Source organism: Chrysochloris asiatica, unplaced genomic scaffold (assembly GCF_000296735.1).
Source record: "Chrysochloris asiatica unplaced genomic scaffold, ChrAsi1.0 scaffold00004, whole genome shotgun sequence".
Classification (NCBI taxonomy): Eukaryota; Metazoa; Chordata; class Mammalia; order Afrosoricida; family Chrysochloridae; genus Chrysochloris; species Chrysochloris asiatica.
Genome location: NW_006408522.1, coordinates 32,691,503 through 32,716,342, shown reverse-complemented (window position 1 = coordinate 32,716,342; position 24,840 = coordinate 32,691,503). Strand labels below are relative to the sequence as shown.

Sequence of the window (24,840 nt, the reverse complement as noted above, 5' to 3'; positions counted from 1 at the left end):
GTTGAGAGAGCTTCAGGTTGCTGCTGCTCTTTGGACATCTGGGAGTAAGAGGGATTACTCTCTACTGCTTGCTGTAGAATGGAAAATTGAATTAATGCTGTGATTTCTTCTTCTCCAAGGAGATAAAGATTTACCTTTGTGGAGAGAAAGCCATAATCTATGAGATCCACAGTGTGGTTCCACAGACTAAGTGTATGTATGAGAATATCTGCAGGTCCAAGGTATTTGGGTTATCCCACATAGAGCACCTAGTGTCTGGTGCTCAGCAGCTGCCAAGGGTGCCATTTTAGGACTTCGACCTGACCCTAACTTCTTTGGAGATATTAGCTCCTAGACCTATTTTCCTGAAGGATTATGGCCCTCTGTTTCCTTGGTCAGGGGTGTTTTTAACTAATCAAATAAATAAATGAATAACCAATATGGCCCCTTGTCTGTTATGGCTTGGATACTGACAGAGGAGGCGTGGTCAGGCGTCTGGGCGTGGTGACGAGTGCTTGGCAAAGCTTCTATGGGCTGTGGGGGCGTGGCTCTACCTCTGGGGCGGGAGTGTAGGCGTGGTCTCGCCCTTGTAGCTGGGAATGAAGGGTTGTTGCCGGAAATGAACCCCAGCGTGTGGCTCCCGGAAGTGGAGTAGCTTCCGTAGTGCGTCTTCGACCGCGGCGGTGGTGGCGTTTGCTGTCTTCTGGCAAGCGACTGAGATGGCGAGTGCACCTGCAGCCACCGTCCCCATGCTGGCTCCGCCTTTGGAGCAGTTTCGGAACTTGGCAGTAGAGCTGCGGTTGCTAATTCCTGGAGTGCGGGGTGAGCTGACACAGCTGGGCTGGGCGATGACAGAGGCGGGTTGGGATTAGGGAGAAGTCAGCCGGGACGGCGGCGGGGGTGTAGGAGGAGGTGGGGACTCGAGGTGACTCAGCTTACCCCAATTTTCCTTTTGCTCCTGTCGGGCCTACACATACCACACTTACAAGTCGGCGAAGCCAGAGAGACCACCGAGGAGTTTAATCGGGAGAAGTTTTGGAAAAGACTCAGTGAGTGCTACTCTGATTGAAGACCTCTTCCCATTATCCATAGGTCTTTCTCCACCCTGAGCTGCGTCCCAACTCCTTTCCCACCCTCCCCAGTGGAGGCGATTGCCCGCTCCCCCAGCATCCTCACCTTGGGGGTGCCTTACTTTACTCCATCACCTAGAAGGTTGAATGTAAAATACTGAGTTTAGGAATTATTTTTTGAGACGCTCTGCCGGTGAGGGTGGAGAGTACGCATTATCTTTACGTCTGCAGCATTGATCCTTGCCACCTTCTCTTCTGCTTTCCAGATGAGGCAGCTATGGAAGTGTCAAGGGAAGCCATGACTCTGATAGCCTTCTCCCGACTTCCACCGCCATCTCCATCGCCTCAGGTGGGCTTCACTTTCTAGTATGTTTGTGCTGCTGCCTTGTAGTCCCTAAGAGCTCTCATTTGCTTTCCACCTTTTATATTAAGCCGTGGGGTTATACCTCTTACCTCCAAAGCTTGTTATGAAGCCCAAATTAGGCCATGTACATGAAATTGTCAAGTGTTTTACTTAGCAGGGAGTTATTAAGTACCATGGAGTCAATTCTGACTCGCAATGACCCTGTATAGCGTTTCTGAGGAGCAGCTGTGGGATTTGAACTGCTAGTCTTGTGGTTCGCATGCAGACAGCTCTAAATACTGGTTTAATTAAAGGTCAGCCTGGCTATATGTTTTCACGTGTATGATCCCCATCAGATAGATGAGCAAGCAGGCTCAGAGGCTCTGGTTGTGGTAAATAAACAGTGGAGTTAGGCTTTAAATTAGGGTCTATCTGATGTATAAGCTATATCTTTTGGTCTGTACTGCATAAAATGCTCTTTGAATTATTTTTATTTTTTACATTGAATTAGTAGCATGTGTATGAATGAGTTGGAACCGACACAGTGGTACCTAGCAACAACAACAATATGTGGTATAAAAGGACCCTTGGTGGCACATTGGTTAAGTGTTTAGCTACTAACCTGTTGTTGTTGTTAGGTACCATCGAGTCGAGTCGGTACCAACTCATAGTGACCTTATGCACAGCAGAACGAAACACTGCCCGGTCCTAGGCCAGCCTCACTACTGTTGCCACTCTTGAGTCCATCGATGCTGCCACCTGGCCAGTCCATCTCGTTGGGTGTCTTCCTGTTTTTCTCTGACCCTCCACCTTACCAAACATGATATCCTTCTCCTAAAGGTGGTCACAAGTGGCTCCAGTGAGAGAAAGATGTGAGTCTGCTTCTGAAAGGTTTACAAACTTGGAAACCCTCTAGGCAGTTCTACTCTTGTTTTCTAGAATCACTATGAGAATCAACTAGATGGCAGTGGGTTGGATTTGGGTATATGGTATGAAATTCAAGAGCTATCAAAGTATGCTACAAAACTTTTATCTCCCAATCCGTTTCTTGTTTTTGCCTCCCCTCCCAGTTCTTTTTGAATTATTCCATATATATTCTATACATGTACATATTCAGGTATGGTGATGTGTAAATGCCTGGTTCTTTTTATAAAAATGATAGAATACTATAAATAGTGTCCTAGAATTATAACTTACAGCTATTCATTCTAAGCAGTGCTGTGGTGAATTGCCTGAGATACTTGTGGTGTGTTGCATGTATAGATTGGTAAAAAAAATTTCCGGAAGTGGAATTGCTACAACAAAGAATTATGCATTTTAAACCTCTCTTGTAAAACAAATGAATAAACATGGCTGTGACCAGGCTTGTGAGTTCTTCTAAATCTACGTATACCTAATTTGGGTGTAAGATTATTTAAAAGTGGCGTATTTGTTGATATATTTAATTCTAATGGTCAGTAGTTTCAATTTCTATATCTAGATACTTAGAGATGATGTAAATATTCCTCCACTGTACCTACCAAGATAAACACTCTCCTTTTCCATACCTCCAAGCTCTGTGACAAGGAAACAAGAAATGACTGAATAAGAATATTTTAAAAGTTTCATGGAAGAAAGTCAGTATTTCTATCAAAGGGACTAATAATTTTTTTTCTTATATGCTGACTTCTTTGTTTCAAATACACGTGTTCTTGCTGTTAAGTGTCGTCTAGTTGATTCTGACTCTTAGTGACCTTGTATAGAGTTTCCAAGGCTGTACATTTTCAAGGAAGCAGAAAGCCTCATCTTTTCCCACAGAGTGGCTAATGGGCTCGAACTGTTGACCTTTTGGTTCACAGTCCAGTGCTTATTGTATGGTGCCACCATGCTCCCTCAATTGCACATTGTTGTTGTTAAGTGCTGTCGCCATCAGTTCTGACTCCCTGCAACCCTTTCCAAGGAGTGGTTGGTAAGCTTGAGCCACTGACCATGCAGTTCAAACCGACCTTGCTGTACAACACTTTAACCTATAGTACCAAACCAGGATTATTTCTAATACACCAACTAAAATTCATAGCTAGTAATATTACATGAAGAGGCAGCATAGAACTATTTTTCTGTATATGTCTCAGTACAGTGGTTTTACTCATGGATGAAAATTTAAATTTAGAGTTTGGTTTGATTTTATTTGAAGTATATGTGAGATCTCAGCACCTTAGTCCTACTGCAATTTAAAGTACAACAAGTACTGATGTAGTGAGAATTACAGAGCTGAATGAATTCTTATGGGTTTGAGCAGTTCAGAATAGTTTATTTTTGTTTTTAAAAATTTGAATCCATTATGGGCTAATAAGTTTTTTAAATATTGGATGGTGCAAAATATCAAATTGTCATTAAAAAGTTTCTAAATACTTATCCTCAATCACTGTTTATCTCATCCTAGAGTGGTAATAGATGGTTTGTAGATTGGCACCAAACTGGACCACACTTGGCACAGCACTGACGTAGGATTTAGCAGATGAGTGAAGACAAGAGAAAGTAGTGACTACTTAGAAGGAATACAGTCAACATTGAGCATTGAGCATTGTTGAGCTCATGTGATTCTGTTTTAAAAAATAAGAGAAAAAGAGAGAGAATGAGTTGGCAGGGGCAGGACAGACATACAGCCTCCCCACACTTAGCAATATGGTTAGGTTTCAAAGATCAGGTCGTTATATGAAATTGTCATGCAAAAATGGAAGATGACTACATCTTTACCTAACTGCCAAACTGCTGAGAATCATGGCCCAGCCAAGTGGACACATAACTATCGCTGGCAGCCAGTGTTCCTCTTACCTGGTCCTAGGTATTTGTTACTGCTAGATGCATGGTGTTAATGCAAAAAATAATCAGATCATTTTTTACTGTTGTTGGAAATATGACATCTCAAGTAACAAGATATGTTTTGGGATACAAAGGATTAGGGATAAGCTTTACTGCTATTTATTGATGTTTTACTGAGTTGCCTGCCCAGTTTCTGGTGTCTAGCTAATTTCTCTCTGGTATGTGATGAGTCCTTACAAGTAGTATGACTTACGGAAATGTTTGATGGTGCTGTACCAGTATTGCCTCTCTTCCACATTAGATGCATTGACCCCGTTGATCTAATGTGTTTCCTATTTTCATCCTGAACTTGGCCCATCACCTCACAGGAGACCCAGATGTTCTGTGAGCAAATCCAAGTGGCTGTTGAGGCAGTTGTTGCAGCGTGCTACTCTCTTCCCAAAGACCAGGGTGAGTAAGCCACTGAGTAGACTTAGTGTTCAGTTTATAGGATTGTTGTTGTTAAGTGCCTATGAGTCTGTTCTGACTCCTAGCAACCCTGTATAGGATTCCCAAGGTGTGGCTGGTGAGCTTGAACCATTGACCTTGTGGTTCATACCACCCTTGCAGTTCAGACTGACATTGCAGTCCAGTGCATTATCTCACAGCGCCATACCAGGATAGATCTTTGCTAATATGATGGGTTATGTCCTGACACCTTTACCCTTACCCCAATTTGAGCATGCAACTTCCCTCCACAGAATGCATTCAAGAACAATTTAATAATGTAAGCAACCTCTACTAATAAGCAACTATGGGAAGGTACAGATGCTATGTTCCCTGTGATTCCCAAGATCCCCTGCCTTGCCCAAATCTGAGGCTTTCATTTCTTCTCATTGACTCTTCTCTGTCCAACCCGTTCTACCCATGACAACTGCTGGCTGCTATGTAGCTCTATATCCATGCCATCCCTACTCTCCTCTGCACCCTCCCTCTGAGCTCCCTTATAGGTTAAGTGCCCTCTAGCCCTGCCTTACAAAAATATAAGTGAATGTGTGCCACAAATGGTCTAAACTTCCAGTGCTTCATCCACAGTTATCAAGGGACTACTGTCCTTAATGAATGGACATGAGGCATTATGGAAAGATTTGTTTCAGGTCACAGCACCAGGTGGTTGGAGGGTTAAGAAAATGATGTTGTTGTTGTGAAGTGCCATTGAGTCGGTTCCGACTTGTATAGAGACCCTATATAGGGTTTCCAAGGAGTGACTGGTGACCTTATAGTCCACCAACCTTACAGTTCAAAGGAACTTTGCATTAACCCACAGTGCCATGCCGGGATACTGGAATATAAATATGACCTGAGTTTTTTGATGGGCGTGCTGCTTAACGCATGGGATGCACGTTACCTCATGGTCTCGTATTGCTTAGACTTGTGGGAAAGCAGGTGATGACTTCTGAAAAGAAGACCAGGGCTGTTTACTCCTTGGGTTTGGTTTGACCATAGGAATCACCCTGTGCAAGCTGGTACGGAGCACCACTGTGGACATTGTGGATGGCATGGCTCAACTCCTGGAAGTGCTTACCTTCACTCCTGCTCAGAGGTAAGGGTACCAAATATAGGATTCTCATCTAATGGAGTTCCTTGCTTCGGGTGAGAACAAACTCAGTCCAACAGCAAAATTACTTATTAAAAAAAAAAAACCACACCACCATCAAATTCACTGCCATCAAGCTGATTCTGACTCATAGTAGGCCTGTCTAGGGTTTCTGAAGCTACAAATCTTTACGGGAGCAGAAAGCCTCATCTTTTTCCCACTGAGTGGCTGGTGGATTTGAAATGCTAGCCTTGTAGTTAGCAGGCTAGTGCTTATCTTAGAGCACTAATAATTTACCATCAGGCAGAAGATTTTTAAGAGACGGAAACTTAGGTTATTTATATATTCTTTTTGATTCGCCTCTCCAGCCCTGAGAACAAGGACCTTATTTCATGCAACAGTGTCTGGATTGCCTGCCAGCAGGTGCCTCAGTTACCAAGAGGTGGGTGAGAGTTGAAAGTGGACCATTGACTCTGCTGGCCAAAGAAGAGAGACTCCTTCATGTCTAGCTTCCAGCTGGTGGCATGCATGTACTTTAATTTGCATATAATTTTAGTGTATATGTATATATGGTATATCACCAGTATCAGAAGATAGATATGAATATTTTTTGCCATTTTCTAATACTCATACTTTCAAATGCAAAATCCCTCTTGCTGTAACTCTGTCTTTTGTTGAACAAATTGGTTTGTTTTCCTGGTTCTGCTCCAGGAGCCATCATTTTGAGACACATTTAAGCAGTTATGAGGTTAATAGTGTATTCGGTCTAGTTTGGTCTAGATCGTGGTTACAATCCCCTCCATGCATCTAGACCAAATTAGACCGAGTACACTATTTGTCTAAGAGAACAATGATGAGGATCATCCCGTAACCTTTTTATTTCTTCTTGGGGTGACTGAAGAAAAGCTTTTTCTCTCACTGACTGTATACCCAGGAGATGTGAGAAGAATTTTACAGTATACCACTGTCCATGCTGACCATAATTGGAGGCATTCCCTTTAGTGGTTTCTCTATGCAGTCTTAAGAGAATTATTGAGTTTTTCCTCTGATTCTGGTGCTTCTGATTTTTAACTCATAGATAACAAAGCTGCTGTCCTTTTAACGCTGACAAAGAGTGTGGATTTTGTGAAGGATGCACTTGAGGAAATGGAGCAGGTGAGGGGAACTCTGTCTTTGCTACTCAGTGACTAGAAGATGAGAATTTATTGTAAAGAGAGATTTCCTGAGCATGCACCAAATAGGTTCCATCCTCACTACTCCTGTCCTCTGTCTCCCATCTTCATCCCAGCCTGATGTATGATTCGCTACCACTCCCCTTTGTTCTGTTGCTGGACTAGAAGAGTTAGTTCAGTGTTTGTGAAGTGATGGAGCCCTGTAACCATTAGTGAAGTAGCTGGTTGAGGTTTTTATACAACTCAGACATATTCTGAACATATAATAGAATTTGTTTTTTTTCCCCAAGTTTTTTTTTTTTTTATGTTTTATTGTGAATTATGTGATAGTTTACGTGGGAAATTAGCTTTACATTCATCCTATTGTACATTATTTCATTGCCGTGGTTACAATTCACCTTCATGCATCATCAACCAACCAAAGGGTATACCTTACAAGCCTGCCCCCTGGTCATCAGCACACAGCCCCTCTTCCTCTTTGAGTCTAGAGTCCCCAATATAATAGACTTTTACAATGATCATTATTCACATATATTACCATATGTTTTAGGCTATGGAAGAATGTGACCCTTACTCTGGCCTCATGAATGACTCTGAGGAGGACAACTTTGGGAATGACCATAGAGTAGACTTTGGTGACAGTAATGATGCTGAAGAGGATGCATTGGGGTTTCCAAACAATCAGGATGTATGCTGGTCAGAGGAAGATCAGGAGCTCCTAATCCCCTGCCTTGCACTGGTAAAGGCATCCAAAGCCAGTCTGAAGAAAATCCGGATCCTAGTGGCAGAGAATGGGAAGAAGGACCAGGTGGCCCAGCTGGACGACATTGTGGCTATTTCTGATGAGATCAGCCCCAGGTAAGCCTGACTCCTACTTAAAATGCTTGAGCAGCAGCGTTCTGATCTCAATTTGTGCTGTCACTTCAATATTGTCCCTTAATTTTTTTTTTAATAAGTTTTTATTGTGAGGTTTACGTGGAAGAATATCAGTTTTACATTCATCCTATCATATTTTGTTTCATTGCAATGATTACAATCCCGTCATGCATCATCAAATAACCAAAGGGTATACCCCACAGGCCCGTCCCCCGGCCGTCAGCACACAGCTCCTCTCCCTCCCTGAGTTCAGAGTCCCCAGCTGCTCCATCTGTCCACGTCATCATCTCTGTCTCCATCCCTGGCATCACTGCACCTCTTTTAGCTCCAGTTCCCTGTGCTGGTGTGGCTATAACCCTGCCCTCTGAACTCCACCTGTGTTGGGTGGCCGCAGAGGGAGTCCCACGCCTAGAGTGATTCCTAAATCCCAGTATTTTCCTTTATACCGTGATTTTTTTTCACTGGCATGTGCAGGAAACTTAACACTGCACCCTATGCTAGATCCAGAGCTCTGGCACTGTTCTGTGAGAGTAGCTTCTCTGGGTTTTCAGTCCCTCCCCCACGGAACCCGTCCCACCTGACTGCCTCAGCAGCCGCCAGAACTCGAAGTTCCCTTAATTTTTTATTTAAAAAATGTTCAAACTTACAGAAATGTTGAAAAAGTACTGTAGTGGACGCCCATTCATCCTTCATCTAGATTCATCACTTGTTAACATATTTTTCTATATTGCCTTTTTTTTTTAATGAATACCAAAATCCCACCATCATCAAATTGATTCCAACTCATAACAATGCTTTAGGAGAGTGTAGAACTGATTCATAGGGGTCTCAAGACTTATTTAATCTTTATGGGGAGTAGACAACCTTATCTTTCTCCTGCAGAGTGGCTAGTGGATTTGAACCGCCAACCTTGGGGTTAGCAGACCACTAGGGCTTATCCTTCTACATCACCAGGGCTTTCTTTTTTATAGTATTGTTAAGTACCATCAAGTTGGTTCCAATTCATAGCAACCCTATACAGGGCTTCTGAGGAGCAGTTGTTGGGTTTGAACCACCGGCCTTGCGATTAGCAGTCCAGTGCTTATCCTAGAGCACCATAACAAGGACTCTTGTGCTTTCCCTCCTAGACTAGAGAGTAACTTGTAGTGTGGTGCCATCAGATATCCGTAGTGTAATTTCGTAAGAGGGAAGAAAAGAGAATAATCATCAGCCAAAGGCTGATAGAGATAATATCAAATATAGCTTCACTTGCCAACCTTTTATACAACAGTGTTAGCTTCCTGTGATGTTGGTTTCAGAGTCTCACATATTTGACTGAATCCTATGACCAAGAGAGTTCCCCACTTCAGCTTCCTAGTGAAAATGTTTGTGTTCAGTACGCGCTTGCTGAATTGATTCTGTATTGCCGAATTTAAGACATTTCTGAAACTAGTCACATCCTTAGTTGTGTACTGGAAACCACCCAGATGAGTTTTATTCCTTTTTTGTTAATGATTATTTTTGCTTTCTGGCTTTAGTGTGGATGATTTGGCTCTGAGCACATATCCACCCATGTGCCGGCTGACTGTGCGAATCAATGTAAGTACCTGCTTTGAGGGGATTGCTACAGATGTAATCAGTAGAATTTCCCTCATCACCAATAAATCCTCTAAGGTATAGGGTACATGTTTATTTGTAATACTTGGTTAAATGTACAAACTAATGGTCATATTTCTTGCATGATTTGTACTGGATAAATATTTGAAGTTGAATTATTATGGCTTAGAAAAGGTAGCTATGAAACAAAAAATCTTAATTGCCACAATGTTTTAAGAACCTCTAAACTTGAAAACACAATTTCTAATTTCTAGGCAGAAATAAGTGATCCAGAACCATACTTGAATCCATTATAAACATTCTGTGTGATTTAACCACAGAGGGCCAAACTCTTTAAACACCTGGTTTTATTGTTTTAAGTGCTGGGCCCTTTGCTCGAGAGTTCTCTCTTCTTGTTTGTATAAACTCAGTGTCTTATTCCTAATGATATTGGAAAGAGAAGTAAAACTGCTAAATGGCTTATATTTTGTAATCTAATGAACTGATTCTAATAATATTCCATAAATTAAATAGTGGAATTAGATTAATCAAATTTGTCTTCATAATGAATTAGAATAGGATTCTTTGGAGCATTAACTTTTTAAAAATTGACTTCCTAATAAACATCTTTTGCTATGTGCTTAGTTAATCCTTATCGTAATACCTACTGTACAAATTTAAAAATAGGTATTTCATACATTGTTGTTAGTGCTGTTGAGTCAGTTCTGACTATATAGGGGTTTTGAGGAGTGGCTGGTGGGTTCAAACCCAGCTTGCACTCCAGTGCTTATCCTACAGCACTAGACCAGGACTCCACACTTGTAGTAATAGTTGTTAAGTGCCGTTGAGTCAGTTCCTATTCATAACGACTCTGTACAGGGGTTCCAAAGAGCGGCTGGTGGGTTTGACCAGCCGACCTTGCAATTCAAACCAACCTTGCAGCACACCAGGTCTTCTACTATATTTGAAGGGGCTTCAAAAAGTTCATAGAAAATTCTATTTTAATTCCATTTCCCTCCAACTTTTTTTTTTTCTTCCCTCTCAAACTTTTTGAAGTCTCCTTCCCTATATCTTATTTTCTGCTGGTGGCATCTACATACTCCCATGTTATCTTGATATTAACATTCTTAAAATTCTATACCTGGACTTTTTTTCCATCAGTCATTTCTGCTTTATATTCTGAGCAGTTGGGAAAAATTCAAATTACATTCTAACTATCTTTTTAATTTAAAAAGTCTTATAAGATTTTGCTAAATAGAGAAGAATTCATAATCCTACCCCCATAGACTAATTAGCATGCTTATTCCTGTATATTTCCTTCAAGGTTCTTTTTTAATTATTTGCATTACTTGGGTGTTTTTAATATTTTTGCTCTTTTCTTGTTAATGATACAACTCAAAGTGATTAATTCTGTTTCTTTTCCAGTCTGCAAAACTTGTATCTGTAGTAAAGAAGGCACTTGAAATTACAAAGTGAGTATATGAGGACTTCACCCCAAATAGCTCTTTGAGATTATTCTAGATTTGCATCCATCCATTCTTAACTCAATACCCCTATATCACAGAGTGAAAGAAGGTGGGTGGGGGATTTTCTTTCAATTTCAAGAGTTTCTGCAAATGCACTTACCTTTTTTATTGTAATTTCCTTTGTGCTCTCTTTTGGAGATAGGGTTTTTCTCAACACTGTAATATATTTAACTTTGGTTTTCTCCCATTCCATTTTCAGAGCAAGTCATGTGACCGCTCAGCCAGAAGATAGTTGGATCCCATTACTCATTGCTGCCATTGATCATTGCATGAACAGAATCAAGGAACTCACACAGAGTGAACTTGAATTATGAGTTTTCAGGCTCATTTTTCAGGCTACTTTTCTCACCCCCTCTCACTGTCACAGCCAGGTGCAGATGTCTGCCTTTTAAGTGAGTCCAGAATGCTTTCTCAGCCAAGAGAGAGTCCCTATCTATACTTAGCAACAGATAGTATTGCCAAAGATTTTTGGTTAGGTCACCCTGGCAATTATTTATAAACCGTATGAGTATCATATATTTTCCTGTGCTAGATGCAAAAGATAATTACATGACTTTGTGTTTCTGAATTGCTTCAGAGATTCTTGGGGACGCTACTGCCTGTATTTCTTTTTATTTAACATTTTATTGTGCTTTTTAGGTGAAAGTATTCATAGCAAATTAATTCTCCAACCAGTAGTCACACTCACATTGTTCTATGAGTATGACTACTGGTTGGAGAATTAATTTGCTATGAATACTTTGGTTGGTTGCAGTCTCTACATTGTGTCAGCTCTCTCCATATTTCCTCCCCATTTCCAGTTGCTCAGTGTTCTTGTCCCTCCCTGTTTTCTCATCTTTGATTTTGAGCAAATGTTGCCCTTTTTATCTCATATAATTGAATGTTCTAAGGAGCACATTCTTCACTGGTGTTGTTTGTTGTATAGTCCCATCTATTGTTTGTCTGAAAGGTGGCTTCTGGGAATGCCTTCACTTTCAGGTTAGAAGGTTGTTTCAGGGCAAGTCGGTAGGGGCTCATCTATTCTCTCTCAGACCAGTAAGATTTCTGTTTTGTTTTTTAAATTTGAATTTAAATTTTGTTCTACATACTTTACCCATTCTTACTGGGATAATCTATTGTAGTCTTTGTCAGAGAAGTCAGTATTGGTAGCTGGGCACCCTCTACTTCTGTATCTCAGGTTAGAGGAAGCTGTGGTTCATGTGGGCCATTTGTCCTGCAGAATAATTGCTTCCTTAGGTCTTCATTTTTCTTTGCTTCAGGCAGAAAGAAACCAATAGTTTCTTCTTTTGAAAGCTTTGAAAGCTTTTCAGATCCCAGGCACTATTCATCAGACTAGGATGTAGAACATTATCTTTATGAGCTGTGTTTTGTAGATGTTAATGTAGATGTCCCCTGAGACTATTGTCCCTGGCTTTCTAGGCCAGTGCTTTTGTCCTAATACCTAAGTGGTTTCTATACCTGTGCCTCCTATGTACTTTGTTGTATGTATATGAATTATATAAAGAATTTACAAATATGTGTGTAAAAGCATCCACCATCGTACCTGTACTGCAGTGAATTACTTCATATGGCTCTTACAGTTTTTGTAACTCCCACCAAACAGCTATTTTTCCCCGAACGATTTGGGTAAGAGAAGGTAGGAAAGATGCTGATAGATTATATGATTCAGTTGTGAATGATTGTTAAGGTTAATTGTGAAAAGTTAATGAGCAAAAGAAAAAAAGTTAAGAAGCAAAAGAGGGGCTCTCACTACCATTAAAGAAGAGCCAAGAGTGGAATGCATCCTTTGGATTCCAAGATATCTGTGCATTGAACCTCCTCATCCCAGAGTCAGAAAGCTGTGACACTGGAGGAGTGGCAGAGGAATAGCAGCAGACCATGAGACAAAGCAGTGGTCTTCCCACCCCATGGAACAAATAGAGCTGAGTCACCCAGCAGGAGGCTTGATTGCAGAGTCGGGTGGATCTAGGCATTTAACTGGGGGAGCTGACCCATGGAACTAGAGCCAAGTGCCTTCAGAGTAAGGCTCGTGAAACAGTGGTGTGTCCTATGGGCATTTATCAGCATCCCTAAAAGAGCTGTATAGCATTGCTGGAGCAGGGCAGAAGCCAGGCAAAGGGATTGAGGACCAGAGAGAGGCCTACCTGTGGCTATGCCAGAGGGGAGGCTGCCCTGACTGGAAAACTGTGCCCTGAGCATTTTCTGATCCTGTTAACGTCCCTAATAAACCCTTAACTGTGAGTATGGTATGCGCCTTCTCTGTGGCCATTCCAATGAATTGTCGGACCCAACTGAGCAGAAAGGGCTTTGGGAGGAATTGTTGGTGTCAGATTTGTGCAATACCTATATGTGTAATTGTACTCCTGTCTGACCTCCGTCATCTATTAAGCATGTAAATTTACCTATGTGGCGGTGGTGGCTGTGTGCTGTGGAGTCACTTCTGACTCATAGTGACCCTGTGTATTGTCTCCGAGGTGTAAATCCTTACGGGAGCAGAAAGCCTCATCTTTCTCCTGCGGAGTGGCAGGAACTGCTGATTTTGTGGTTTGTAGCCCATCTCACAACCCACTACACAACCAAGACTCCTTATTTTACCTGTGTATCTGCTCACCAATTACTGTTATTACTGCTGGTGCAGAATTGTATATGTTACAGCATTTACCATAATTGTCATTTATGCTTGCGTAACTCTTGGTGTCTTCTTTTCCCTTGGTCACATTGTACTGACAAACCCCATATTGTGTATTGCCTTTCCCTTCACCAGAATAATACTTTATATGAAACTTCACCAGAATAATAATATTTATATGAAACTTTCTGGTCTGCAAAGATTTTACAGACTTGGAAACCTTATACAGGGTCACTGTGAGTTGGAACCAACTTTAGGGCACTTAATGACAACTATTTAGATTTTGGCTGAAAGTAGAGAATATCAGAAAGATGTTTGCTTGTGCTTTATTGACTACGCAAAGGCTTTCGATTGTGTGGATCATGACAAGTTCTGGAAAATACTGCGAAGTATGAGTATTCCGGAACACTTAATTGTGCTCATGAGGAATCTGTACCTGGACCAAGAGGCAGTTGTTTGAACAGAACATGGGAACACTGAATGGTTTAAAATTAAGAAAGGTATGCAACAAGGTTCTTTCACCATGCTTATTCAACCTGTATGTTGAGCAAATAATCTGAGAATCTGGGTTATATGAAGAAAAACGTGACATCAGGATTGGAGGAAGACTCATTAACAACCTGTGATAGGCAGATGATACAACCTTGCTTGCTGAAAGTGAAGAGGACTTAAAACATTTACTGATGAAGATCAAAGAGCACAGCCTTCGAAATGGATTACAACTAAATGTCAAGAAAACAAAAATCCTCACCACTGGACCAGTAACATTCTTATCAATGGAGAAAAGATTGGAGTTGTGAAGGACTTCATTCTTCTTGGATCAACTATCAACACTCAGGGAAGCAGCAGTCAAGAGATCGGAGGACGTATTGCATTAGGTAAATCTGCTGCACAAGATCTTTTTAAAGTGTTGAGGAACAAAGATGTCAGCTTGAGGACTAAGGTGCGCCTGACCCAAGCCATGGTATTTTTAGTAACCTCATATGCATGCAGTAGCTGGAGAGTGAATAAAGAAGACAGTAGAATTGATGCTTTTGAGTTATGGTGTTGGAGGAGAATATTGAAAGTGCCATGGGATGCCAAAAGAACCAATAGATCCATTTTGGAAGAAGTGCAGCCAGAGTTCTCCTCGGAGGCCAAGATGGCCAAACTTCATCTCGCATATTTCAGACATATTTTCAGGAGGGACCAGTCACTGGAGAAGGATATCATGTTTGGTAGGGTGGAGGGTCAGAGAAAAAGAGGAAGACCTCCAGAGAGATGAATTGGCAAAGTGGCAGCATCAGTGGGCTCAAGCGTGGCAACAATTGTGAGGTTAGCCCAGGACCAGATAGTATTTTGTTCTGTCATGTGTTGGGTTGCTATGAGTCAGTACCGACTCAATGGTATCTAACAATAACAATGGTATTATCATATTTTAAAAAATAATAAGCAACCATGTGTTCTAAATAGCTGGATAAAGGCAATCTATTTTGTTTGAAAGGGCATAGAAATGAGATATTATAAGAGCTATATAGTTTCAGGATACCCATTTCACAAATAACTAGCCTGTTGTACACTGCAATTGATGCTGTAGGCATATCAAGCCACTAACCTATGGTTTATTTTAGACCTGCTTTGTCATTTTGATGGTACAGATTTAATTATATTTTGCACCATTGTGGAAGATCTCATACTGGAAAGCAGGATAAACTTATAATGAATATTCTGATGACTCGAGTTACACTGTAGGACTCTGCAGCCTCCAGTGCCATTCTTCTTCCTCCTATAGGTGAAATATATCACATCTGCTGCCTTTCTGATGTCCCCCTCCCCCACCAGGGTCTCGGTGGGTATAACCAGCAACAGCAGTTTGTTTGTTTTTTTAGTTTTTATTGTGAATTGAATGATAGTTTACATGGGAGAACATTGATTTTACACTCATTGTTTCATTGCAATGATTACAATCACCTCCTTGCATGCAGCAGTTACTTCTTGAATGGTTAGTGTGTAAGTTGGTTGAAATTCCTTAAGCCAAATGAGTTTTAATTTACTTTTTTTAAATTGCCTTTCAATGCTTTTAACAAGTATTGTAAAGAGAAGGGACTATCCTAAAATCAAACTAACAGTGCTAAAGCAAATATATAAAAATAGCATATTTTTTTGCATAAGGAACCCAGTTCTTTTATTTTTCTTTATAGGGCCTATTTTCTCTATACCGAATACTTTTTATATTTGTCTAACCAGACCAAATTCAAGGTACATCAGATTTTGATTATGGAATACTTAATGAACACAGAACTCAAATTATCTGTAGCTGCTCTCAGGTTTAGTAGTTGTCTATTTAATAACTTTGTTCATCTTTGAATCTTTCAAGGCTAATAGAAACAATCAGTGATTTAAGTGTCAGGATCTTTCCCTTATTTATTAGTTAATGATTGTTTGTGAATGAGCAGTAAAATGGGTTTTGAAAAGCCATGAACCCAAGAATCTCATGGGCTTATCCGAGTACCTTTTCAAAGACTTCTCCTCACACAAGCCCTGTACTTTGTATTCTAAGACAACTCATCTTCATGCCTGCCTTAAGCTGAGGTGACAGAAGTGAGTGGGAATTTAGTTTGGTCACTCACTTAACTCAAAGCTTTCTTTCCCAACATGTGCTTGGCTTCAAGATGGTAACTTCAAGGGGGTGTCTGGATTTTTAAGCTGTAAGTTCAGGAGCTACAACAGTAACATTTTTGTAGTTGGTCAGGTTCTGGAACATGTTACAATCCATTTCCACCGTGAATCTCTGTTGCCCCACTTGTGTTGGTGTTAACTGGAACTGGGTGTACAGGGTGTCTCCGGGCTGCACTGAACTTAATCTGAAATAAAGGAAAAACAGGCGCTAGGCTAGGTGTGCCTCAGATTCATTGCTCTGCTGGTCCCAGTGACTGATCCTTCCTTGATGGACACAGAGGTGGATTCTACAGAAATAAACATCTGAGTACCTTGCTGTTAAAACACATGGTTATAAGAGGATAGAAGACCAGAGCCCCTATGGTGGACATTTGCATGGTTAAGAAGAAAAACATCTTATTCTAAGAACTTTCAGGCTTTATCTGTTCCTTTTATTACCTGTAGTTTCATTCTGGTTTGATTCTTAGTAGTAGTATTGGGGTACATTTGGAAAAGGTACAGTTTTAGAATCCTCACTGCTAAGTGTAATGGGTGCAGTGGGCATATTGAGAAGACGTCAGTATGTCAACAGGCAGTTAGAAACCTCCTGGTCTGCCTTTGTACCATTGGGTGGCTAAGGGGATGGGACAGGTTCCCTGAGGAACGTAGCCCCACAATTCATCTGGGAGACCAGCAGACTCTGGTTGAATACTGTCAGTCCTTCCTCCCACTGGCAAGAGTTTCATGAGGCTGAAGCAATGGCTTAATGATACAACAACCTGTTGGAGACCTCAGGGACAGAATATGTAGGCATCTTGAGCTTCAAACTTATTACTGTGTTTGACGGAGCTTCAAAGAGTTCATGGAAAAATGGAATTAAATGATAAAGGAATTTTCCACAAACCACAGGTGGCCTTCAACCACCAATCTTGCAATAGGAATATAAAAACTCTTGTATTTCTGGAGTGAGTATAGACACAGCCATTCTGCAAAGAAATCTGATGGTCATAGTGAGAACTCAGCAATTCTATTCCTGAGTACATATAAACCCATTGCTGAGGAGCTCTGGTAGCGTAGTGGTTATGAATCGGGCTGCTAATCTCATGATCAGCAATTCGAAACTACCAGCTGTTCCACAGGAAAAAGATGCGGTTTTCTTCTCCAGTAAAGGTTTACAGCCTTGGAAACCCTGTACAGGGGCGCTATGAGTTGAAACCTCCATGGCACATAACAACAACTGAGCCAGCTCAATTCATGACAACCACGTTGTGTCAGAGTAGAACTGCTGCACATTCTTAGTGCTGTTGAGTTGGTTCTGACTCACACTGATGCTACATAGGGTTTTCAAGATACAGCTGGTGTGTTTGGACTGTTGACCTTGAAGTTAGCAGTCCAGTGCTTATCGTATAGCACCATACCAGGACTTCAAAACTGTATCGAGTTTTCTTATCTTTTCATAAGCAGTTTGCTAGGCTTTTCTTCGGTGGAGTTTGCTGAGTGGGTTCAAACTGCCAACCTTTAGGTTAGTAGCTGAGTGCAAACCATTTTTGCCACCCAGACCTCTTTTGGGTTGGCACTGATATTAGTGTGGCGCTATAGGATTAGCACTGGACTGCTAACCACAAGGCCAATGGTTCAACCCCACCATGCACTCCTTCAAAACTATCCAGGGCCTTTATGAGTTGGAATCGACTCGATGTCACTTACAACAGCAACAACACACACCCTTCAAATTTGCAAACAAGCATTTAAGGGGACATGTATGAGCAGATTCATTTCAACATTATTTGTGCCAGGGAGCTGGAGGTAGTCTAGGTGGCTATCCCTATGGGAACAGAGTGGTAAATAGTAGAAGTACATGATGGAGCGTTATGTAGTAGTAGAAGCAAAGGATTAGACATGGTTGAATCTTAAAAACATAGTTCTGAGTGAAAATAAGAAATCAGAAGAACTGGATATAATAAAGTTAATACAGGCTCATGAAGTAATGGCACACATAAGAGCTCAAAACTAACAATAGGATATACATACCAATAGAACAATATGGAGGATGGTGCTGGGAATGGGAATAAAAGGTAATTAAAAAAAATTCTATATTGTCACTAGTAGAATGCAGCTCTCCAGTCACTCAAGAAGCAGCCAGTCTTCTTGTGATTGTCTCTAGTACCCAGTGTCTCCCACATCAGGGGAGCAGAGTCAAGTAAGTGACTCAGAGCCCCACACAGCCTCCCTCAACCCCACTCCCCCATACACATGGCGGTCCCAGATGAGAGGTCTCATCTGGGACCGCCATGTGGTGCTGTGGGCTAATAGGCTGGACTGCAAAGTCATTTGAACCACAAAGTCAGTGGTTCAAGCTCACCAGCTGCTCCTTGGAAACCCTATACAAGGTGACTATGAGTCAGAACTGACTTGACAACAACAATCCTCTATTTTAACTTCTGGGGATATTTGTCTCCATGGACACATAAAAAGAGTGTCATTCATTGTGAGTCCCTGCCGTTCTGAGGAGTTGAGATGTAAACGTCAGATGAGCAGTTTGCAGTCTCTTACCTATAGGTCCTCTCTCTGTGAATGAGCCCCTTTCCAAAGATGGTGATCAAACATTCCTTCAAGGGAGCATCTAGGGTGTTATGGATGCTGACTAAGGCCTTAAGAGGTTTGTATTGCTCTGCTGTCTCTGGCATCTGTGAGAAAAGGCAAAATCTGAATCAGGTGCTGGGAACTCAGAGCTCTCCTCCCTCATCACTGTCACTGTGACTTAGAACTCCATAGCAGACATTTTTACCCCTCTATCTCTTCTTTCATTTACTCTCACCTGCACCCTCACTGACCAGCTCTGATAGTGCCTCTCCTCTGCTCAGAAACCTTGGCATGTTTGCCACTGTCTTCTACCGCCCTAGGTTAGCACTTGGGATTCTTTCTAGTTCATCCCCACTCCACCTTTCCGGCCTCACCTGATCTTCTTTGGATCTAGCATCCCATCCATGTCAGGTACTTTCCCATTCCCAGCACACCGCCAGGCTCCTTTTCTTTGGGCTTCTTTGCTTAGCCTTCTGCCTACAGTGATCTTTCCCCATCTCTCAAGGCCCACATAAATGTTACCTCCTCTATGTAGTTGTCTCTAATCCCACTTATTTCAGTGATCCCACGGTGACTTTTACCTTTATTGAAGCACTTACATAGAGCACCAAGGAATTCTGATATGGGGATATAGGATAAGCACTAGACTGCTAACTACACCAGTCACTCCTTGGAAACTCTATGCAGGGTAGCTATGGATGGCATTTAACAACAACAACAGTAGAAGATCAAATATGTCTCCCTCACCCAACTTTTCTGAAAGCAGAGGCCATCCCTTCTTCATTTTGGCCAGAGTTGTTAAGTGCCATTGAGTTAGTTGGGACTCATAGTGACCCTACACAAGGTTTTTGTGGAGCAGTTGGTTGGTTTGAACTGCTGACTTTGTGGTTCATAGTTCAGTACTGATCCTACAGCACCACAGCAGAACTCTGAATAATGGGAATCATTTCACTTTTTTTAAATTAAAACAAGGTGAAAATACTTTGAAATGTATAAAGTACTAAATAAGCATTGTTGTTGTTAGTGCCTTCGAATCAGCTCCAACTCAACAGTGACCCTATATAGGTTTTCCAAGGAGTGGCTGGTGAATTTGAACCACTGACCTTGCGGTCCAATGTATAATCCCACTATTATTATCCCGATGAGTACAGACACAGCAACTGGGAAGGCCCTAATTTTAGAAAGATTCACTTAACCAGTTAAATAGGTTGGAAATTTGAGATCTTAATAACATAGGTAATAAACTCTCCCACTTAGATTCTGCACCACAGTCATCTGTTCTGAAGCTTGTTCCCCAAGGGGCCCAGAATCCTTCTGAAATCGGAACCTGAGTAGAAGTAAATGAGAGCAATTCAGGAAGGACCATGCCCACCTCAATGGTGAGGTATAGACCGCAAATGGCGATGTCTTGCTGAGCAAAGCAGCTGAGGCTGGACTCGGAATGCGTTGCTATGGCAGTCAGTCTGAGGTAGGTGTCCTTAGGTGGGTTTCGTTCAAAGTTGGAGAAGGATAGCAAGATGGTTGCCGTAACTGAAACACATGACAAGTGGACCAGTGTAAAGGGATGATCATGTGTCCCTGACACAAGCAATAGTTAAACACATAACACAAGGAGTTAGAGTTTCATTGAAGTCAAAACAATGCCTTGTTCACTGTATCTATTTCAAACTTGGAACACATGCAAGATCCTGCCCTCCACCACCTCCATCTACTCCAGCATTCTTGGTAGACCACTTCATTGGAGTTGTGGAAAGGTTATCAAGTTAAGATGCCATTAACCTTCTCTGGTAAAATTCACCATTGCCCAGTTATCTGACTTGTTTTGTTTCAAGGGAGCTGAAAGTAATTACAAGCAATCAAAGTAGAGCCTGGAGGCAGAAAATGCAAATAAAAGAGATTTAGCAAAGAAGCACACCTAGGTGCAGACACAGATTACACAGTCACCAAGGAACTGAGGCACAGAAATGGAAGAGATTAGGACCTTCCCACTGAGCAGACAGAGACAGAACCTTGCCCTAGACCCAGTGCCCAAGATTCAGACTTCTAACTTCCTAAATTGTTAAGAAAATAAATTTTTGTTGTTAAAGGCACTACTTGTGGTATGTCTGTTTACAGCAGCACTAGGTAAGTCACATACACTGACCCACGTCTAGCTTTCACACCACTACCCTCACCCAGGTCTACCATGATTGGCAAGGGATCAATGACCCAGAGACTAGAGACAAGAGAGGACTGGGTAGGTTGTTCCAACACTGCAGAAAACCTTTAGTCCATTGATTACCCAATTTGGAATCATCTGAGGAGTTTGAACGTATCTGATGCTTGGTTCTGAGTTAAATGATCTAGGAGCAGCCTGGGCATGAAACATCCCCAGGTGATTCTAATGTGCAGTAAAGTTGGAACAACTGCTCTTGTTCAGGAAATCTCACGTCTAGCATAACCTGTTAAATGCCATCGAGTCAATTCTGTGGGATAGAGACTCTGTATAGGGTTTCTAAGGAGTGACTGATGGGTTTGAACCACTGACCTTGTAGTTAGAGGTCCAGTGTTTATCTTAAAGCACTACACCGGGATCTCTAGCATAACCTAGAGAGTTTAAAACAAACAAACCTGAACTTCATCCCAAACCAACTAAATAAGAAACCCAGGCAGTAGGGGGTCCCTTTATTGTTCCTTCTACCTGGAATGCCTATATCTCACATTTCTCTCTGTCACTCACCTACTCAAACTTTAGGATCCAATTCAAGTCTGGTTTATTTGGGGCCGGCCTGCTCCAGTCTGAGTCAAATGTTCCTCTGCCAGTGCACTCTCTGTTTACTTCCCCAACACCTCTTACAGGGTTTATCATGGCCTGTTTACTTATCTGACTCCCATCTGAACTGTGTTTTCTCTTTCTGTGTCAGGTCCTATAAGTATGTGTTAAATGACAGAATTAGACACAGAGAGTGACAGAGACAGCGAGAAAGAGAAAGACAAACACCCGTTACGATTAGAACCATCTTGAGAGGACGACAGAGGTGTCCAGCGTGTGTGAGGTGTCTGGTGGGCAAGAGAGCTTTACCCAGATTCACATTGACAGTGAGAGGCAGCTTTTTTCTCCAGAGCTCGGCCGCAAGGACGCCATTGTAGTATACTGCCTGGACTCCAACTGTCAGCTGCACTGCCTTCTCCTTGCTGCTGGGGTTAACCAGGGTCACAGAGAGTTTGGCATCTCCTCTCAGGGGCAGGTAGCTAGGTGCTTCCAAAAACAGGTACAAAGGGTCCACAGTGTTAAGACTGAGAGAATCAGTGTCTTTTTGGACTCTCTCCAGCACCTCGTTTTCTTGAAGAGATCCTGAAAAGTGGAAGAAACAAAACAAGTCTCTTACCTTTTATGATGCTGGGTTAATTCCAACTCTTATCAACCCCTTGTGACAGAATAGAACTGCCCTCTAGGTTTTTTGTTTATTTTTTACTGTAATCTTAATGGCAACAGATTGCCAAATCTTTCTCCTACAGAGCTGCCAGGTGGATTTGAACTGCCAGCCTTTTTGTTAGCAGCCGAACACTTAACTATGGTGCCACCAGGGCTCCTCCTCTAGCAGGTATGTTGTTGTTGTTGTTGTTAAGTGCTATTGAGTTGGTTCTGATGTTACATTTAATTTTCCCACTTCTGAATGCCAAAGTCCCAAGGCTTTGTAAACCTCTAAGGTTATATTGGTGTGGTGCTGTGGGCTAATATGTCAGACTGCAAAGTCATTTGAATTACAAGGTCAGTGGTTCAAGATCACCAGCTGCTCCTTAGAAACCCTATATAGGGTCACTGTGGGTTGGAATTGACCCGACAGGACTTGACAACAACAATAAGGTTATTGACATTTTATAGTCAAAAACATCTGTGTTGTCATCTCTACCACAGATATAGTGTGCTTCTTCCAGGCCATTCAAGGGCAAAGTTCTTAAAGTGCAAATGAATTTGCCCTTTGAGCAAGAGTGAGCAAGCTTTTGGACAAGTCTCTGAGGTTGATTTTGCAGGGAATTTAATCTTCCTAAGTGGAGGAATTTGGACTTAGTTCAATGGGCAAATGTGGGTCATGAGACTAGAGGCAGGGAGCATTTTGAAGCAGAGAGTAACATAGTCACATTTGTGTCTTAGAAAGTTCCTTCTGGAATTCTGGGAAGTTGAAAAGAAAACAATGATGGAGAGACTGCAGGAATGAGGTCTGGCTAGTAGGTTATTGCAGTATGAAGACTAGAGATGATGTTGTTGGATTAACTCTAGGCAATGGGGAAAGAGATGAGTAGATATACATGAGAGTAATGTGTGGCAATGAAAAAGAAAGCCTCCAAGTCTTCTTGTTTGGATAAATGGTACCCAGGAACTGATTTAGGGAAACAGGTAGGGGGCCATTAGAGAAAAGGAGGAAAGGGAAGGCATCATAAGCTTTTTGGCAGTTGGTCTTGCTATTGTTATTATGGCAATCATGGTTCCCCAGTCACAATGGAACAAAATACTACTGAGTCCTGTTCCATTCCATGATCAGTTGCGGATTGGGCCGTTGCAATCAATAGGGTTTTCATTGGTCAATGTCATACCAATATGCAAGCCTCCAATGATAAACAGGTGGTGGTTGCCCAGAAGGTGCAGTGGCCAGAAATCAATTGAACTTGGTCTTGCATATTGGCAAGAATTCTACTAATGAACCATCCTACCACATGTGGGCTTGGTATTAAGTGTATTATCAGTAGTTCTCAACTGGGAGCAATTGTCACAACTTGGGGGAAGTATGCTGATATCTAGTGAACAGAGGTGAAGGATGTCACTAAACATTCTGCAATGCACAGGTCAGCCCTTATAACAAAAACTTATCTGGCCCCAAATGTCAATAGTATTAAGGTTGAGAAGTTCTGCTATATATGATGGGGAAAAGGTTGAGATTCCTTGGCTTGCAGCTCTCTGGCCGACCCCTTCCCTCTTTTGCTGTTTCAGGCCACAGGGTAGCCTGACACCCTTCCTTGCTCAGTACCTTCAGGATACTTGTAGTTCTGAGTGATGTCCTCACAGCGGTCATTGCCCACACCCTTGGTGCTGATATTGTTGCCTACATACTTGGTGTTGGAGTCGGTCAGCTCCAGTGTCCCATCCTCACAGCACTTCCATACCACACACTTGGCATTTACTGAGGCAAAAAGGTCTGCCACTGCAGGGGTCAGCTCCAGCATCCCCTCCTTGACAGCTCTGACTGGAACCAGCTCACAGGCATCCAGGACTGATGGGGAGAAAGATTGAGAAAAGTAAGAGAAGCCAGACCCAGGCCTCTGCCAGGGTCAGAACTGCATAAGCGCATAAACTCAGTCCCTATCCTGCACCCTATGTTCCCTCCCCCAGGACTACGTGCAAAGTAAGCACTAGGCTGGGTTTCTGAAAGGGCATCATAGAGGTGGAGATATTGTTTAGTAATAATACTTTGGGTCATGGTCTATGGCAGAAGACCTCTCGGAAATTGGACAGGTAGAACCTCAGAGGAATCATCTGCACAGAAGCTCCCAGACCAGCTTTGCTACTGATACAATAGGAACAAACCAGTTGCTGTTGAATTGATTCCGAATAAAGGTAACCCCAGGTGTGTCAGAGTAAAGGTAAACCCTTCTCCAGGGAATTTTCAATGGCTGATTTTTCAGAAGTAGATCATTAGGTCTTTCTTCCAAGGTACCTTTGGGTTTAGATTTGAACCTCCAAACTTTAGGTTAGCAGTGTAAAACACTAACCATTTGCAATTACCAGAGACTATATGATAGCAATAGGCTACCTTTACTTATTAGAAAGAGCAAGATGGTGGATCGGATGGAAGTGCAGTAAGGAGCTCCATCAGCAACAACACAGAACACCGGACCAAGCAGTCTCAGGGGATGGTGCTAGAACTCTGAACCACATATAAAGGAATATTTAGAAGCTTGGAAGGCTTACAGCTAGGGGAATTTGTAGCAGAATCAAGAAAGACAGTGCTTTCTAATTCAAGACACTCAGCTGCACCTAGAGCTGCCATCTTGGGAGAGACCCAGTGGGGGAAGGATCAGAACAGCCACAAAAGC

General features: G+C 42.0%; 2 protein-coding genes across 2 annotated transcripts in view; one reads left to right on the top strand and one right to left on the bottom strand.

The window, feature by feature from the left end:
- Positions 1 to 698: 698 nt before the first annotated feature.
- Positions 699 to 11,233, top strand: CCNDBP1 (cyclin D-type binding-protein 1). The gene is made up of 11 exons (XM_006831887.1): positions 699 to 801; positions 969 to 1,028; positions 1,316 to 1,398; positions 4,563 to 4,644; positions 5,680 to 5,776; positions 6,139 to 6,212; positions 6,849 to 6,925; positions 7,493 to 7,800; positions 9,336 to 9,396; positions 10,819 to 10,865; positions 11,119 to 11,233. The coding sequence occupies exons 1-11, from the start codon at positions 699 to 701 to the stop codon at positions 11,231 to 11,233; spliced, it is 1,107 nt and encodes a 368-aa protein (XP_006831950.1).
- Positions 11,234 to 16,228: 4,995 nt separating this feature from the next.
- EPB42 (erythrocyte membrane protein band 4.2) overlaps positions 16,229 to 24,840 on the bottom strand; it is a 28,812-nt gene continuing 20,200 nt past the window's right edge. The window contains exons 9-14 of the mRNA XM_006831886.1: positions 23,775 to 24,017; positions 21,830 to 22,102; positions 20,548 to 20,550; positions 20,141 to 20,298; positions 18,739 to 18,872; positions 16,229 to 16,391 (exon numbers count right to left, since the gene is read on the bottom strand). Coding sequence (XP_006831949.1) covers positions 16,229 to 16,391; positions 18,739 to 18,872; positions 20,141 to 20,298; positions 20,548 to 20,550; positions 21,830 to 22,102; positions 23,775 to 24,017 — 974 coding nt within the window. The remainder of the gene's footprint in view (positions 16,392 to 18,738; positions 18,873 to 20,140; positions 20,299 to 20,547; positions 20,551 to 21,829; positions 22,103 to 23,774; positions 24,018 to 24,840) is intronic.